At 45.5% G+C, this 16,585-nt stretch overlaps 1 protein-coding gene across 1 annotated transcript in view; it reads left to right on the top strand.

The window, feature by feature from the left end:
• Nucleotides 1-16,585, top strand: part of LOC110534569 (zeta-sarcoglycan) — a 323,045-nt gene that overhangs the window by 215,590 nt on the left and 90,870 nt on the right. Inside the window, exon 2 of the mRNA XM_090187849.1 lies at nucleotides 59-259. Within this exon, the coding sequence (XP_090043975.1) occupies nucleotides 59-259 (201 nt within the window). The remainder of the gene's footprint in view (nucleotides 1-58; nucleotides 260-16,585) is intronic.

Raw genomic sequence — 16,585 nt, 5'->3', positions numbered from 1 at the left:
TCATCAGTTGGAAGACTGTGGGTTTGAATCCTATTTCTGTTCTCTCCTCCTCCTCCAGATGACCCAGGAGCAGTACATCCTCGCGGCCCAGCCCAACACCCTGAGCCAGCGGGTACACCAAGGTGCCCAGGCCTACCCGGTGGGTATCTACGGCTGGAGGAAGCGCTGCCTCTACTTCTTCATCCTCCTGCTCCTGGTCACCATGATCGTCAACCTGGCGCTCACCATCTGGATCCTCAAGGTCATGAACTTCACCGTGGTGAGTTACCCATAGTGCCCCCTGGAGGTCTGGAAGGGAAGTGTGACTGTGTGCTGAGAGGTAGCTTATTGTAAGGCTGGTGGTTTGACCCGCGCAATGCTACACGAGTGTTGAAAAGTTCACCATCTGGTTCTTGAAGGTCATGAACTTCACCGAGGTGAGGTGACCATAGTGCCCCGAGAGGGCTAGAGGGGAAATGCATGTGAATGTTACCCACGCTGGTTGTTTGGGATCTTGTCAAGGCTATGTCATGTTTATGTCAGGTTTATGTCACGTTTATGTCATGTAAACCTCAATGTGTTACCATACACGTTATCTAAGAGTGGTTTCATAAGAGCATCGGGAAATGCTCAGTTTGCTCAACATTAGGCCTTGATTGTAGCCTAAGTGATTATGCAGGTTTCTGCTCCAACCTAAATCATGCTGAGCAGATAGAGTATCTTCACTGAGTAAGGATGTTGCTAGGGAACTATATCATGTCCTCATGGAGACGTGACGAGGCTTGGGGAGGAAGGGTTTTCTCACTTGATAGATGGGTCAATTGAAAAACATTCAGTGATCAGGCGGAAGGGGAACCCAATGGTTCATTAGTGGCTAAACATGACTGTAGATGACTCTTAGCGGGACAAAAAGCCAGATCAAATCACATGTTAATGTGAATATGTTAATGGCTTTAGATAGACCATTCGTCGTGGCTCAAGGCACAGGTAAACAGCCTTCTCTTACTCTGACAGAAACCCAGCTGTGAAAGTGGCCGGCGTGTGAAATGGAGCCTATGGAAATCCTGGATGGGGAGAGAGCGGGGGCGTACCGAAATTGAGGGCGGCGCCCAAAATGGCACCCTATTTGTGTATTATTTTTGCTCAGAGCTCTATGGTAAACGTAGTGCACTATATAGGAAAAGGATGCTATTTGTGTATTATTTTTGCCCAGAGCTCTATGGTAAACGTAGTGCTCTATATAGGACAAGGATGCTATTTGTGTATTATTTTTGCCCAGAGCTCTATGGTAAACGTAGTGCTCTAAATAGGACAAGGATGCTATTTGAGATACAACATCACCATGAATATTTCCATCCAATGCTCTGACAGATAAACAAACCTGTCAAAAGTTGTGGATCTGTTTACTTGTTTTTCATCTATTTGTCTTTTCAACTCAATTTGGCGCGAGGTGGTCAGGGGGGCGGCCTAGTCTGTAATATACCCAGCATGCCCCGGGGCCCCTGGGACCGCCCATAATAATATATATGCAAATCAGTTTGGATGAGGTGACCCCGCCTGCCAATTGCTGATTTTCTACCCCGTCTGTTTTCATAATGGCTTCCTACAATCAAATCTGCCCGCGACTTCAAAATAAGCTATAATACGCCGGAAGGGGTTTAGTTTCTACCAAATAATAAGGAGAGAGAGCGAGTGTGTGAGAGAGAGAGCGAGTGTGTGAGAGAGAGAGAGAGAGAGAGAGAGAGAGAGAGAGAGAGAGAGAGAGAGAGAGAGAGAGAGAGAGAGAGAGAGAGAGAGAGAGAGAGAGAGAGAGAGAGAGAGAGAGAGAGAGAGAGAGAGAGAGAGAGAGAGAGAGGAGAGAGAGAGAGAGAGAGAGAGAGAGAGAGAGAGAGAGAGAGAGAGAGAGAGAGAGAGAGAGAGAGAGAGAGAGAGAGAGAGAGAGAGTGAGTGAGTTGCAGGTTTTTCGCGAGGCCCCCAGCCATTCCCATAGGCCGCCGGCATTCCTGGTCCCAAATCAAATTCTGCAGATGCATTTTCCGAGGTGTTATTCCCACTATGGCTCCCAATATCCTCCAGATATCAGTGAAATCCCTCAAAGTGATAAATGTCAACGTGTGCTGACTAATGGGCCGCGTTCCCCCCTGTACATAGAGACAGAGAGAGACACAGAGAGAGAGCGAGAGAGAGAGAGCGACAGAGAGAGAGAGAGAGACACACAGAGATAGAGCGACAGAGAGAGAGAGAGCGACAGAGAGAGAGAGAGCGACAGAGAGAGAGAGCGACAGAGAGAGAGAGCGACAGAGAGAGAGAGCGACAGAGAGAGAGAGCGACAGAGAGAGAGAGCGACAGAGAGAGAGAGCGACAGAGAGAGACACAGAGAGAGAGCGACAGAGAGAGAGCGACAGAGAGACAGAGAGAGAGCTCGATAACCACATACCTAACACTATAGTACTGTTTTTCATTTATTCTGCCTCACTCTCTCTTTCTCAATTAAATTAAAATAGCTTTTTAGGCATGACAAAACAATGTAGATATTGCCAAAGCATACTTTGGGAATGAAGTGATTAATTTACAATATTAACTTAATGAATTCCCTCTGTCGTTCCCTCCCTCGCTCTTACTCTCTCTCGTCGCTCGCTCTCTCTCTCTCTTCCAGGTCTATTTTCCTGTACAAGTCACCTTTTCCCTTGTCTGCACATCTCCTCCTCCTCTCCTTAACTTTTCCTCTTCTGTCTTCGAACAAACAGATCAATAGGCGAGCAGCAGAAAACACATAAAAGACGGATCCCCCTCGGACAGATATAGGCTCACCTCTTCATTACCTGGGGGAGGGGAGGTGGGGGGGTGACTGACAATGGTGCAGGAACTGACAATGGTGCTCTGAAGCTGCAGCTTGCCACAGTGTTTTTGATATCAGTAGTCTGAGTGTTTGAAGCAGTAACCGTCCTGGATGACAGAATAACCAAGCATCTCTTTTGAACGGTACTATTGCTGCTGCTATTACGAAAGCGTTATTCCTCTAGCTATCCTTACATGCTATAGGGTGGCATCAATACACAGTCTTGCTCTATGTGAATCCCCAGTGAGCCATAGTTTGACGTCGATCCACGTAGATCAAAGCTGTTCAGACACGGTTTCTGTGTGGATTTCAGAACACTGTTTAGTGGCGCTTGTGGATTTGGCCACGCTGCACACTAAATGTAGCGGGTGATTCTTCAAAGCCAACTCTTTGATGGTGACATCACACTAGTTTAGGACCCCCTCGACGAGTCAGGCGAAGATTCTTTGGCGTGTCGGCGAGACATTAAACATGGATGCATGACAGCCCTGAGCCACAATGGAGATCTATTTTGGATCGGTTATCCTTGGTTGGCATGGGCAAGCATTAGCATGGGCTGGAGTGGCCGGGGTTTATGTGATGGAATATGATTTGACGATTCAACTTACAATTTCTGTTCTATTCTATGTTAATCTATAATATTCTACTTTATACTCTTAGATATTCTTTCTATTGTATTCTACACGCAATCTGGTCATCGAAGTCGTAATCTGTAACTCGGAGACATATTTATTATCAGATCAAATGAACATAAAACAGCAACATGTGAATCTGACGGGAGAATCAATGACATTCACTTCAACGCACCATGTCAGTGAAGACTCCATAGACTAACACCATGTCAGTGAAGACTCCATAGACTAGCACCATGTCAGTGAAGACTCCATAGACTAGCACCATGCCAGTGAAGACTCCATAGACTAACACCATGTCAGTGAAGACTCCATAGACTAGCACCATGTCAGTGAAGACTCCATAGACTAACACCATGTCAGTGAAGACTCCATAGACTAGCACCATGTCAGTGAAGACTCCATAGACTAGCACCATGTCAGTGAAGACTCCATAGACTAGCACCATGTCAGTGAAGACTCCATAGACTAACACCATGTCAGTGAAGACTCCATAGACTAACACCATGTCAGTGAAGACTCCATAGACTAGCACCATGTCAGTGAAGACTCCATAGACTAACACCATGTCAGTGAATACTCCATAGACTAGCACCATGTCAGTGAAGACTTCATAGACTAGCACCATGTCAGTGAAGACTCCATAGACTAGCACCATGTCAGTGAAGACTCCATAGACTAGCACCATGTCAGTGAAGACTCCATAGACTAACACCATGTCAGTGAAGACTCCATAGACTAGCACCATGTCAGTGAAGACTCCATAGACTAACACCATGTCAGTGAAGACTCCATAGACTAACACCATCTCAGTGAAGACTCCATAGACTAGCACCATGTCAGTGAAGGCTCCATAGACTAGCACCATGTCAGTGAAGACTCCATAGACTAACACCATGTCAGTGAAGACTCCATAGACTAGCACCATGTCAGTGAAGACTCCATAGACTAGCACCATGTCAGTGAAGACTCCATAGACTAGCACCATGTCAGTGAAGACTCCATAGACGAACACCATGTCAGTGAAGACTCCATAGACTAGCACCATGTCAGTGAAGGCTCCATAGACTAGCACCATGTCAGTGAAGACTCCATAGACTAACACCATGTCAGTGAAGACTCCATAGACTAGCACCATGTCAGTGAAGACTCCATAGACTAGCACCATGTCAGTGAAGACTCCATAGACTAACACCATGTCAGTGAAGACTCCATAGACTAGCACCATGTCAGTGAAGACTCCATAGACTAGCACCATGTCAGTGAAGACTCCATAGACCTAGCACCATGTCAGTGAAGACTCCATAGACTAACACCATGTCAGTGAAGACTCCATAGACTAGCACCATGTCAGTGAAGACTCCATAGACTAGCACCATGTCAGTGAAGACTCCTTAGACTAGCACCATGTCAGTGAAGACTCCATAGACTAACACCATGAGATTAATAATGAGATCTGAATCTGGTTGCAGATGACCTGGCACAAATAAGTTAGAGTTCATCAAAGTGTTAATTGCCTATTTTAGGTACTTATTAGCGATATGATGAATAGGCTATGTGTTGTTATGATTGCTTCATGATTATTTATTGAGTTTCAATGTCACCCGAAAGGCTATCAAAGGAAGATTTAAATTAAACACTTGACAAATGTTAAAAAGGATACAAAAAATATTGTTTTAATTTTTTTGTTTGAAGTGACAGCTTGGCTGTAAATGGGGAGGTCGGACTTCAATTTGGGGAATGCAAATCCTGCAGGGTCCTTTGGGGGTTTCACGCTGGGATTACATTTCCACTTGTTCCGCCGTTGGCATGGCAATGTTGTCACCAATCAATTGTCTTCATTTCCTAGTCGGGGGAAGGATGTGAGGTTACTTTCTAATGCGTGGAATTACCCATTGGTTCTCCTGACATCCTGACCGGACTAGATTGGCTCTGAGTTGTTCCTGGTCATATCTCATTCCTGTTCATGGACTGTACTTTACAGCCACAACAGATGTTAACATCTAACCCCCAAGGCACACTAAATATATGGTATTTATTCCTTGTGTCACTATTTCTATGTTTTATTTTTGATCTTTAACTGCATTGTGGGAAAAGAACCCGTAAGTAAGCATTACACTGTTAGTCTACACCTCTTTTTTACGAAGAATGCGCCAAATAACATTTGATTTGATTAGTCTGTTGAGACTGCGATGCCGCAGACCACTATCTCTGAGCATGGTCATCATTCTGTTGAGGTTAAGAGATGGTGAGGCAGGTGTTGGACAATATGGCCGCTGTTAATGTTAGGGGTTTAGTATTATTGGTGCATCCTAGAGAGAGAGAGAGAGAGAGAGAGAGAGAGAGAGAGAGAGAGAGAGAGAGAGAGAGAGAGAGAGAGAGAGAGAGAGAGAGAGAGAGAGAGAGAGAGAGAGAGAGAGAGAGAGAGAGAGAGAGAGAGAGAGAGAGAGAGAGAGAGAGAGAGAGAGAGAGAGAGAGAGAGAGAGAGAGAGAGAGAGAGAGAGAGAGAGAGAGAGAGAGAGAGAGAGAGAGAGAGAGAGAGAGAGAGAGAGAGAGAGAGAGAGAGAGAGAGAGAGAGAGAGAGAGAGAGAGAGAGAGAGAGAGAGAGAGAGAGAGAGAGAGATTTTTTTGTCTGCAGTGTGTGGGAAGGCATTTCTTATATAACAGTTTGGTATGAGTGAAATAATGTTGTGCGTTTGTACGCATGCCAATGTGTGTGTGTCCTGTACTATCCTATATCTCCCAGCTGTGCCCTGGGGCCAGAATATGCTGTACGGTGCTCTTCTACAAACCTGTGTGCTCAGCTCTAGTCATTACGAGAGGCTAGCACCTGAGCCCACTGCTACACACACACACACACACACACTGCTTATCCGCTGAACTCCATCACTGATCCCCCCCTAGCCACGCCTGGGTCTTTGTTCTGACCTGAGGTAATGGAGGAGGCTCGGCTTGAAACACACATACACACACACACATGTTCTCATGCTCACACCAATACCCCCTCAGGTAATTGAGGGCACACCATTAAATGCACACACACACACACACACACAGAGCAGAGGGAGGGTGGGTTAATGTTGGGGATCCATCAGGTCCAGAGTGCTGACGTGTCTGATCTTAATCAGAGCAGAGGGAGGTCTGCACAGAGAGAGATAATCTAACAGCCTCCCTCCCTCCTTCCTTCCATCCTACCACGCTCTGTCTGTCTGGACACTACTGGCCATTCTTCACTTCCTGTCCCCATCTCTCTCTCTCACTATCTCTCACTATCTCTCTCTCTCTCAGTATCTCTCACTCTCTCTCTCTCTCTCTCTCTCTCCCCCTCCCTCTCTCTCTCTCTTCTCTCACCATTCTCTCTCTTCTCTCCCCTCCTCTCTCTCTCTCAAAGAAATTCAAAGGGCTTTATTGGCATGGGAAACATATGTTTACATTGCCAAAGCAAGTGAAACTACCTCTCTCTCTATTTCTATTTATATATACAGTGGGGAAAACAAGTATTTGATACACTGCCGATTTTGCGGGTTTTCCTACTTACAAAGCATGTAGAGGTCTGTAATTTTTATCATAGGTACACTACAACTGTGAGAGACGGAATCTAAAACAAAAATCCAGAAAATCACTGTATGATTTTTAAGTAATTAATTTGAATTTTATTACATGACATAAGTATTTGATACATCAGAAAAGCAGAACTTAATATTTGGTACAGAAACCTTTGTTTGCAATTACAGAGATCATACGTTTCCTGTTAAATTACAGACCTCTACATGCTTTGTAAGTAGGAAAACCTGCAAAGTCTGCAGTGTATCAAATACTTGTTCTCCCCACTGTATATATATATATTTAGACATTGTATATAATTTACCAGTTCCATTTCACGTCATGCTGTTCATAGAAATAATTGATCATAATATACCAGTTCCTCGCCATTATTTATCCCCATTATTTATCCCCGGAAACTATAGGGTTTGGCCGGGAAATAGCGGTTCCCGCTCTTAAACCCTAGTGCGTGCGTGCATGTGAGTGTGTGTCTGAGAGAAAGTGTGTGATTTATCTAAACATTTTTTCGCTGCAGGAATGACGATGCTAGTGAGAGAGGGAGAAAGTAGCAGGAGATGATGAAGAAGAGAAAAAAGTCACATCCATTCAGCATTAAATCTTTCTCAGAAACAGATACGCTGTCGGCAAGCCTTTCGCGGAACGTACAGAGAAAGCAAGATGGCCCTTGACCTTTATTTGACCTTATATGTGAACCCCGCTGACCCCCACAGTGTGTAACAAAACCTGTGGCCTGGACTTCACAGCAGAATGCTTTCTCATTTCCTTTCCGCTAAATGAGCTAAGATCTCTCAGCCCTCCTCCACTGAAGATCACAACCCGTCTTTCTCTGTCTTTCTCTGTCTCTGTCTGCTATGGAGGGAGATAAAGGTTGTGTCCCTGCTGCTCTCGCTACTCCAGTCCGTCTGTCTCTCTGTCTGCTATGGAGGGAGATAAAGGTTGTGGCCTGCTGCTCTCGCTACTCCAGTCCGTCTGTCTCTCTGTCTGCTATGGAGGGAGATAAAGGTTGTGTCCCTGCTGCTCTCGCTACTCCAGTCCGTCTGTGTCTCTGTCTGCTATGGAGGGAGATAAAGGTTGTGGCCTGCTGCTCTCGCTACTCCAGTTCGTCTGTCTCTCTGTCTGCTATGGAGGGAGATAAAGGTTGTGTCCCTGCTGCTCTCGCTACTCCAGTCCGTCTGTCTCTCTGTCTGCTATGGAGGGAGATAAAGGTTGTGGCCTGCTGCTCTCGCTACTCCAGTTCGTCTGTCTCTCTGTCTGCTATGGAGGGAGATAAAGGTTGTGGCCTGCTGCTCTCGCTACTCCAGTCCGTCTGTCTCTCTGTCTGCTATGGAGGGAGATAAAGGTTGTGGCCTGTTGCTCTCGCTACTCCAGTCCGTCTGTCTCTCTGTCTGCTATGGAGGGAGATAAAGGTTGTGGCCTGCTGCTCTCGCTACTCCAGTCCGTCTTTTCGCTGTCTCCTTTCTGTTGGTCAAAGAGAGAAGGGATTCTTCTCCAGCACATGAGGGTTACAGCTGTGTGTGTGTGTGTGTGTGTGTGTGTGTGTGTGTGTGTGTGTGTGTGTGTGTCAAATCAAATTTTATTTGTCACGTGTGGAATACAAAAGGTGTATACTTTACAGTGAAATGCTTTACTCACGAGTCCTTTCCCAAAAACACAGAGTTTTAAGGTAAAGAAAATAGTAGCACAATAAATAACAACAACGAGGCTATATAAAGGGTACCAGTACTGAGTCACTATGCAGGGGTACCTGTACCGAGTCAATGTGCAGGGGTACCGGTAGCGAGTCAATGTGCGGGAGTACTGGTACCGAGTCAATGTGCGGGAGTACCGGTACCGAGTCAATGTGCGGGAGTACCAGTACTGAGTCACTATGCAGGGGTACCGGTACTGAGTCAATGTGCAGGGGTACCGGTAGCGAGTCAATGTGCGGGAGTACCGGTACCGAGTCAATGTGCGGGAGTAACGGTACCGAGTCAATGTGCGGGAGTACTGGTACCGAGTCAATGTGCGGGAGTACCGGTACCGAGTCAATGTGCGGGAGTACCGGTACCGAGTCAATGTGCGGGGGTACCGGTACCGAGTCAATGTGCGGGGGTACCGGTAGCGAGTCAATGTGCAGGGGTACCGGTAGCGAGTCAATGTGCGGGGGTACCGGTACCGAGTCAATGTGCGGGGGCACCGGTACTGAGTCAATGTGCAGGGGTACCGGTAGCGAGTCAATGTGCAGGGGTACCGGTACCGAGTCAATGTGCAGGGGTACCGGTAGCGAGTCAATGTGCGGGGGTACCGGTACCGAGTCAATGTGAGGGGGTACCGGTACTGAGTCAATGTGCAGGGGTACCGGTAGAGAGTCAATGTGCAGGGGTACCGGTAGCGAGTCAATGTGCAGGGGTACCGGTAGAGAGTCAATGTGCAGGGGTACCGGTAGCGAATCAATGTGCAGGGGTACCGGTACCGAGTCAATGTGCAGGGGTATGAGGTAGTTGAGGTAATATGTACATGTAGGTAGGGGTAAAACTAACTCGGCAATAGGAGGGAGTGTGTGTGTGCATGGACATCTGTCCATCCATCTGTCTGTCTATACATGTATTTCCACAAGCCCTGACGTGTGTTTCTTCTTAAAGCTACAGCCTTGGTCTTTGACTAAAAGATAAATGGATGGTAGCAGTCATTAAGACCCAGGGGGAGTTATCCCAGCCAATAACCATGCTGATGTGGTGCCACAGAGAGCCGGGTCAAACCACCTGGAAACTAATGGCCATTAGGACTTCAACACTGCATCTCATTGTCCTTGTGCCACAGGGAACGAGGAGGAGCAAGAGCGAGGGAAAGTGTAGGGATGGAACAGGTGGGCGTGTGTGTAAGAGATAATTAAAGAATCTTAACACAGTCTATAGACAAGGTTTCTATAGCTCAGTTGGTAAACCATGGTGCTTGCAACGCCAGGGTAGGGTGTTCGATTCCCAGGACCACCTCTATGTAAAATGTGTGCATGCGTGACTGTAATTAAATTTGGATTAAAGAGTCTGTTTAATGGTATATATTACAAGACAATTTATCAACCCAGTCTGCCAAATAACATATTCACCGACTACTATTCCATCTCTAGCAGTATAGAGACCAATATTAATCACATTTGAGCTAATGAACAGTGTGTCACCAGTTTAAATCATCATGGAATCATACAGAAATTAGCTCACACCCTGCATCTGTGCACCCAGGGGTCCTCGCAGCCTGGCTGGACCCCTCAGTCAGGGTACAAAGCCGGTCTGTATTCCCCTGTCCGTGTTGACGACCTTGAGGATGACATCACGGGGGAGGACATGTTAGGTTTAATTAACGCTGAAAGAACGTCGGGAGTTTACCTTTACACCACCGCGGATTAGCAGTTGATTAAAGAAGGGTGTTTCAAACGGCCGGGGCGATATCCCTGCGTGGGATAGGGACATCCGATCACGCCTGAGGCCTTCTTCTTTCCTTCTCATCCCCCTCTCCTCTCTTCGACCACCTCCACCCTCTCCCGGGGCCCTGACAGATATCCTTTCCTTTCATGTTTCTTTTGTTCCCTCCCTTTTTCCTCTCATCCACCGGCCGACTTTCCCTCCCCCCTGCGGTAGATCGATACCGATCACATCGGGCTGATTGTCTCACGCTGAAGATGTCACAGCTCCTGTGAAGTGGGGCCCAGGAGGAGGAGTCTCTGGGCAGAGGATACCGTGACTTCCTGCCCAGAAAAATCAACAGAAGGAAGATAGAGGAGGACAGAGCAGGTAATCACAGTACAGAGGGACAAGCAGAGGACACAGGCTGCAGGTTAGACCAGAGGACACAGTCTGCAGGTTAGACCAGAGGACACAGTCTGCAGGTTAGACCAGAGGACACAGTCTGCAGGTTAGACCAGAGGACACAGTCTGCAGGTTAGACCAGAGGACACAGTCTGCAGGTTAGACCAGAGGACACAGGCTGCAGGTTAGACCAGAGGACACAGGCTGCAGGTTGGACCAGTTAACAGGAAAGCCTATGTGTTAACAGGAAAGCCATGTGGTAGTTCATATTATGGAAGCCTGGATAAGACAGGAGAATTGAGGAAGGGATCGGACCCTTTTTTTCAATTTTCGCCTGAAGTGACATACCCAAATTGAACTGTCTGTAGCTCAAGACCTGAAGCAAGGATATATTTTTTTTCTTCCATTATTTTTTGAAATGCAAGAGAAAGGCCATAATCTGAGTTAGGACTCTAGGCGCAATTTAAATTTTGGCCGCTAGATGGCAGCAGTGTATGTGCAGTTTTATCTGATCCAATGAACCATTGCATTTCTGTTCAAAATGTTGTCTCAAGTCTGCCCAAATATGCCTAATTGGTCAATATATACATTTTCAAAAGTGTGCACTCTCCTCAAACAATATAATGATATGTTTTCATTCTAATAGCTACTGTAAATTAGACAGTGCAGTTAGATTAACAAGAATTTAAGCTTTCTGTCCATATAAGATATGTCTATGTCCTGGGAAATGTTCTTGTTACTTACAATGTCATGCTAATCACATTAGCGCACATTAGCTCAACTGTCCCGAGGGTGGGACACCGATCTCTAGAGATCTTTAAGAGGTTTTAACAGGATAGGCATATTTGGAACATTAACAGGACAAGACAGGAGCATTGAGGAAGTTAACAGGACAAGACTGGAGTATTGAGGAAGTTAACAGGACCGGAGGTTTGAGGAAATTGACAGGACAAGAGCATTGAGGAATGTTAACAGGACAGGAGCATTGAGGAACGTTAACAGGACAGGAGCATTGAGGAATGTTGACAGGACAGGAGCATTGAGGAATGTTAACAGGACAGAAGCATTGAGGAATGTTAACAGGACAGGAGCATTGAGGAATGTTAACAGGACAGGAGCATTGAGGAATGTTAACAGGACAGGAGCATTGAGGAATGTTGACAGGACAGGAGCATTGAGGAATGTTAACAGGACAGGAGCACTGAGGAATGTTGACAGGACAGGAGCATTGAGGAAATTAACAGGACAGGAGCATTGAGGAATGTTAACAGGACAGGAGCATTGAGGAATGTTAACAGGACAGGAGCATTGAGGAATGTTAACAGGACAGGAGCATTGAGGAATGTTAACAGGACAGGAGAATTGAGGAATGTTAACAGGACAGAAGCATTGAGGAATGTTAACAGGACAGGAGCATTGAGGAATGTTAACAGGACAGGAGCATTGAGGAATGTTAACAAGACAGGAGCATTGAGGAAATTAACAGGACAGGAGCATTGAGGAATGTTAACAGGACAGGAGCATTGAGGAATGTTAACAGGACAGGAGCATTGAGGAATGTTGACAGGACAGGAGCATTGAGGAATGTTAACAGGACAGGAGCATTGAGGAATGTTAACAGGACAGGAGCATTGAGGAATGTTGACAGGACAAGACAGATCAAAAAGTAACTAGAACAGCTCAGTGAGATGAAGAGGGAGAACACAGAAAAACACCCTCCCCAGAAACATAGCTTGTCCCTGCAAACCCTGAAGTTTGAAACCACAGTGAAGTCGTCCAGTTCAGAAGCTTTTTTCCCTGTTTCCCCAGCTGAATCGTGGCCCGAGCACCATTCATCTGAAGTCGTGTGTGGGATATAAATCAATAGTAACACTATGGGCCGTGTCGTTCCTCCAGCCCCCTAAGGTGTGTAATAACCGAGCTCGGCAGCGTAGTCGTTGTATCATGATTATTATTTCTCTAGTTCTGCAGCGTTAATTTTTAAACGCGGGTCGTCCATTGAAGGTTGTAGGAAATCCAATTAGGCATTGATCTGTCGGAAGCGGACCCTGACAAAGCCACATTGTTAAAAGTGGATGGGAAAAAAGCTTTTAAAAAGACAAATAAGGGCGTCGACCTCGTACTGGGTTATGATTATTAAACATAGACCGCTGAACGCGGGTCCTCTGATACCTGTTGGTGGAATGAAAATCCCATGACGAGCCGCGTCGTGGACTCGGGCAATTCGGGTTTTGGGTCGATTCGTGCAGAGTGCCTACAGTATGCATACACATGAGAGAACACAAGAGTACACACACACACACACACACACACACACACACACACACACACACACACACACACACACACACACAGCATCCTCCTCTTTCCATATCTTCTTCCTTTCCCAACAACAACAGCCAAAGCTAGGCCCCCTCAGATTTGTCAGCCCCAGGATTCATTCCCGTCAATTTAACTCGTTAGGGGCCAATGGAGTATCATAATATGTTCAGGTAATGTTGCGTACGTCGGGCCGGCTTCGGAGAGAGCGGGCCAAGAGCAGGCCGGCGTTGACAATCAATCAGAGGGCTCTAATGGGTGGTGTCCTCCTCGGAACTGCCTCGTTTGTTGTTTAAAGGGCCCTGTTTTATTGCTGAGGCTATGGCAAACAGATGGCCATTCGACAAAGATGATTGTTTTCTCTCTCATTCAGTTTATCCATCTCTCTCTCTCTGTTTGTTGCCTCTTTCTCTTTCTCTCTCTGCCTCATATTCTCCCTATCCGCTTCTTCAAAATAAATTAATTTCATTCCACTGTCTATCTCTCTCTCCATCTATACCTCTCTTCCCCTCTATCTCCCTCTTTCTCACCGAATGCCCCTCTCTCTCTCTCTCTCTCTCTCTCTCTCTCTCTCTCTCGGATTGTGTCGGGTTGAAATAAGTCAACCTTTTCTGACACACAGAGAAGTACTGAAGATGTCTGATTAGATGAGGGGCCTCAGGCCTGTGACTTCTGTTATGTCTTGTAAAGTAAGGAAGGAAAGTAGCTAAGTTATAGGGTAAGTCTGCAATTGCTACATCGATTTTGGGACTTATAAATGAATATTATATGCCCACTGATTCCTACCATATCAGAACACAAAATATGAACTTGTTATATTTCAATGTTTGTAAACAAAATAAATGAAAAAGAAACACTGTGTAGCGTCAAAACATGGTTAAAACTATATTTTTTTACATCATGAATGGTCAGTCCTTGCATCCATACCTCTGTCTATGAATTTGAGTGGTTACATTTCTCTAGGCCTATCCCTCAGCTATTTACTGAAACAGTGGTGGGGAAAACGCTTTGTTATTGTTTCAACTGCTGATTGACACTTTAAAGGGTTTCATATTATGGAAGCCATGTGATAGTTCATATTACGGAAGCCATGTGATAGTTCATATTACGGAAGCCATGTGATAGTTCATATTATGGAAGCCATGTGATAGTTCATATTATGGAAGCCATGTGATAGTTCATATTACGGAAGCCATGTGATGGTTCATATTATGGAAGCCATGTGATAGTTCATATTATGGAAGCCATGTGATAGTTCATATTACGGAAGCCATGTGATAGTTCATATTACGGAACCCATGTGATAGTTCATATTATGGAAGCCATGTGATAGTTCATATTATGGAAGCCATGTGATAGTTCATATTATGGAAGCCATGTGATAGTTCATATTATGGAAGCCATGTGATAGTTCATATTACGGAAGCCATGTGATAGTTCATATTACGGAAGCCATGTGATAGTTCATATTATGGAAGCCATGTGATAGTTCATATTATGGAAGCCATGTGATAGTTCATATTACGGAAGCCATGTGATAGTTCATATTATGGAAGCCATGTGATAGTTCATATTATGGAAGCCATGTGATAGTTCATATTATGGAAGCCATGTGATAGTTCGTATTATGGAAGCCATGATAGTTCATATTATGGAAGCCATGTGATAGTTCATATTACGGAAGCCATGATAGTTCATATTATGGAAGCCATGTGATAGTTCATATTATGGAAGCCATGTGATAGCTCAATGCTATGTTGTGGAAAACAACATTATGACTGACAAGCGCTGCCACATGTATTTACAGTAATGGACCAAAAACTATTAGAATGTGATCTTGCTCTTTTTAAACAGCTCTTCTCGTCCCAGTCCACACACATGTGGGATCTTCATTTGATTCGTCTGTTTATTTGGGATTTCAGATGTAATTGTGTGAGTGGCCGTGTGTCGCTGCTACGGTCAGGATGTGTGGCCAATTTGCATGACTTGTTTTATGCATTTTCATTACCGTACCAAGTTCTTCCCATTTCTTTTCTGATGAGAATCGTGAGAGAAATATGGTCTGTTTTCTGCTCTCCAGCCAACTCCTTATGGAATTGTCATGCTTGACAATCACAATGGAGAACACTCTTAGATAAAAAGGGCTATATGCTTGCTTCATATATGGCACCTCTTAAGGTTCTATATAGAAATGAAATTGGTTCCATATAGAACCCAATATGGAATAAAAAGGGTTCTATATGGAACCAATTTTGGTTCAGTGAAGAAGAACCCCTGGAGTTCTGATCAAAGGACCCTACAAAAGGGTTCTACATAGAACCTATAGGTGTGCCATATATGAAGCAAGCCTTTTTGGTTCTATCAAGAACCTTTTTTTCTAAGAGTGTAGGCAAAAGCACAACCAGATCTGGGATCAGGCTAACTGTATGGTATTAAACAAGGTGACTCTGGTCATGACTCATTCTCCTCAGCCCAGCTAGCGATGACGGACAGGCCTGGTGTGAGCATGCTCAGTGAGTCCCGGTGCCGCTCTGCTGTGCTTCTCTCTGTTCTGTTTGGCAAGCGGCTGTCCACAGTGACTGACAGTCTACCAACAAGGCCATGGGCACAGTGCAGTGTACACACATACACACGCAACTAGACAAGCAGACACACACACACACACACAGTTGCACGTAAACACGCACACTTACACAGGCACACACACAGGTGCACGTAGACACACACACACAGGCACACACACACACTCAGGCACACACACACACAGGCCCACACACACACAGGCACACACACAGGCACACATACGCCTCACACACAGAGACGGACAGCGCTCAGATAGCAGCCCCTCCACGTCAACGTGAGCGGTTTGCCCACCAGACAAACGTTCCAGTCGGTTTGGTATTCAGGTCAGATGAAAGACGGGCTGAGCTGGACAGCCCTGGACACACAGGCCGGTAGACTTGGACAGTAAGTCACTACTCAGACACACGGTCATCTGTCACTCTGCTCAGGGCACAGCAGAATGGATGGAGGGTCACATCCAGGACCTCTATAGCAGGCGCTGTCATAGGAAGGCCCGAAAAATTCTCAGACAGCACCATTGTTTTTGACTCATCACATACACTGCTGCTACTGTTTATTATCTATCCTGTTGCCTAGTCACTTCATTCCCAATTACAGATTTTTTAAATTGCTAACAAGCATCGGTCAATACTGAAGCCACTTTTTCAAAACTCTTCACACAGTCTGTATTACCAACATGCATCCTGGCCGAACAGATGATCTCACCTCCAAAACTCACTCAAACCACCAAACACTTCATACATGTCTCAAAATAAGCTTGTTCGACCAGAACACGGGCCACAAATCTCACTCAGAAAGCAGACATTGTCACTCACAACACACTGACCTAAAAAACACTAACAACAGGGAACATTACATAAATTATTGATTTTTCACATAAATCAGAA

This window comes from Oncorhynchus mykiss, chromosome 10 (genome assembly GCF_057628025.1).
Source record: "Oncorhynchus mykiss isolate SJ-2025 chromosome 10, ASM5762802v1, whole genome shotgun sequence".
NCBI classification, from domain to species: Eukaryota; Metazoa; Chordata; class Actinopteri; order Salmoniformes; family Salmonidae; genus Oncorhynchus; species Oncorhynchus mykiss.
Note: the sequence above shows the minus strand (reverse complement) of the source record. Positions and strands in the feature narration are given on the sequence as shown.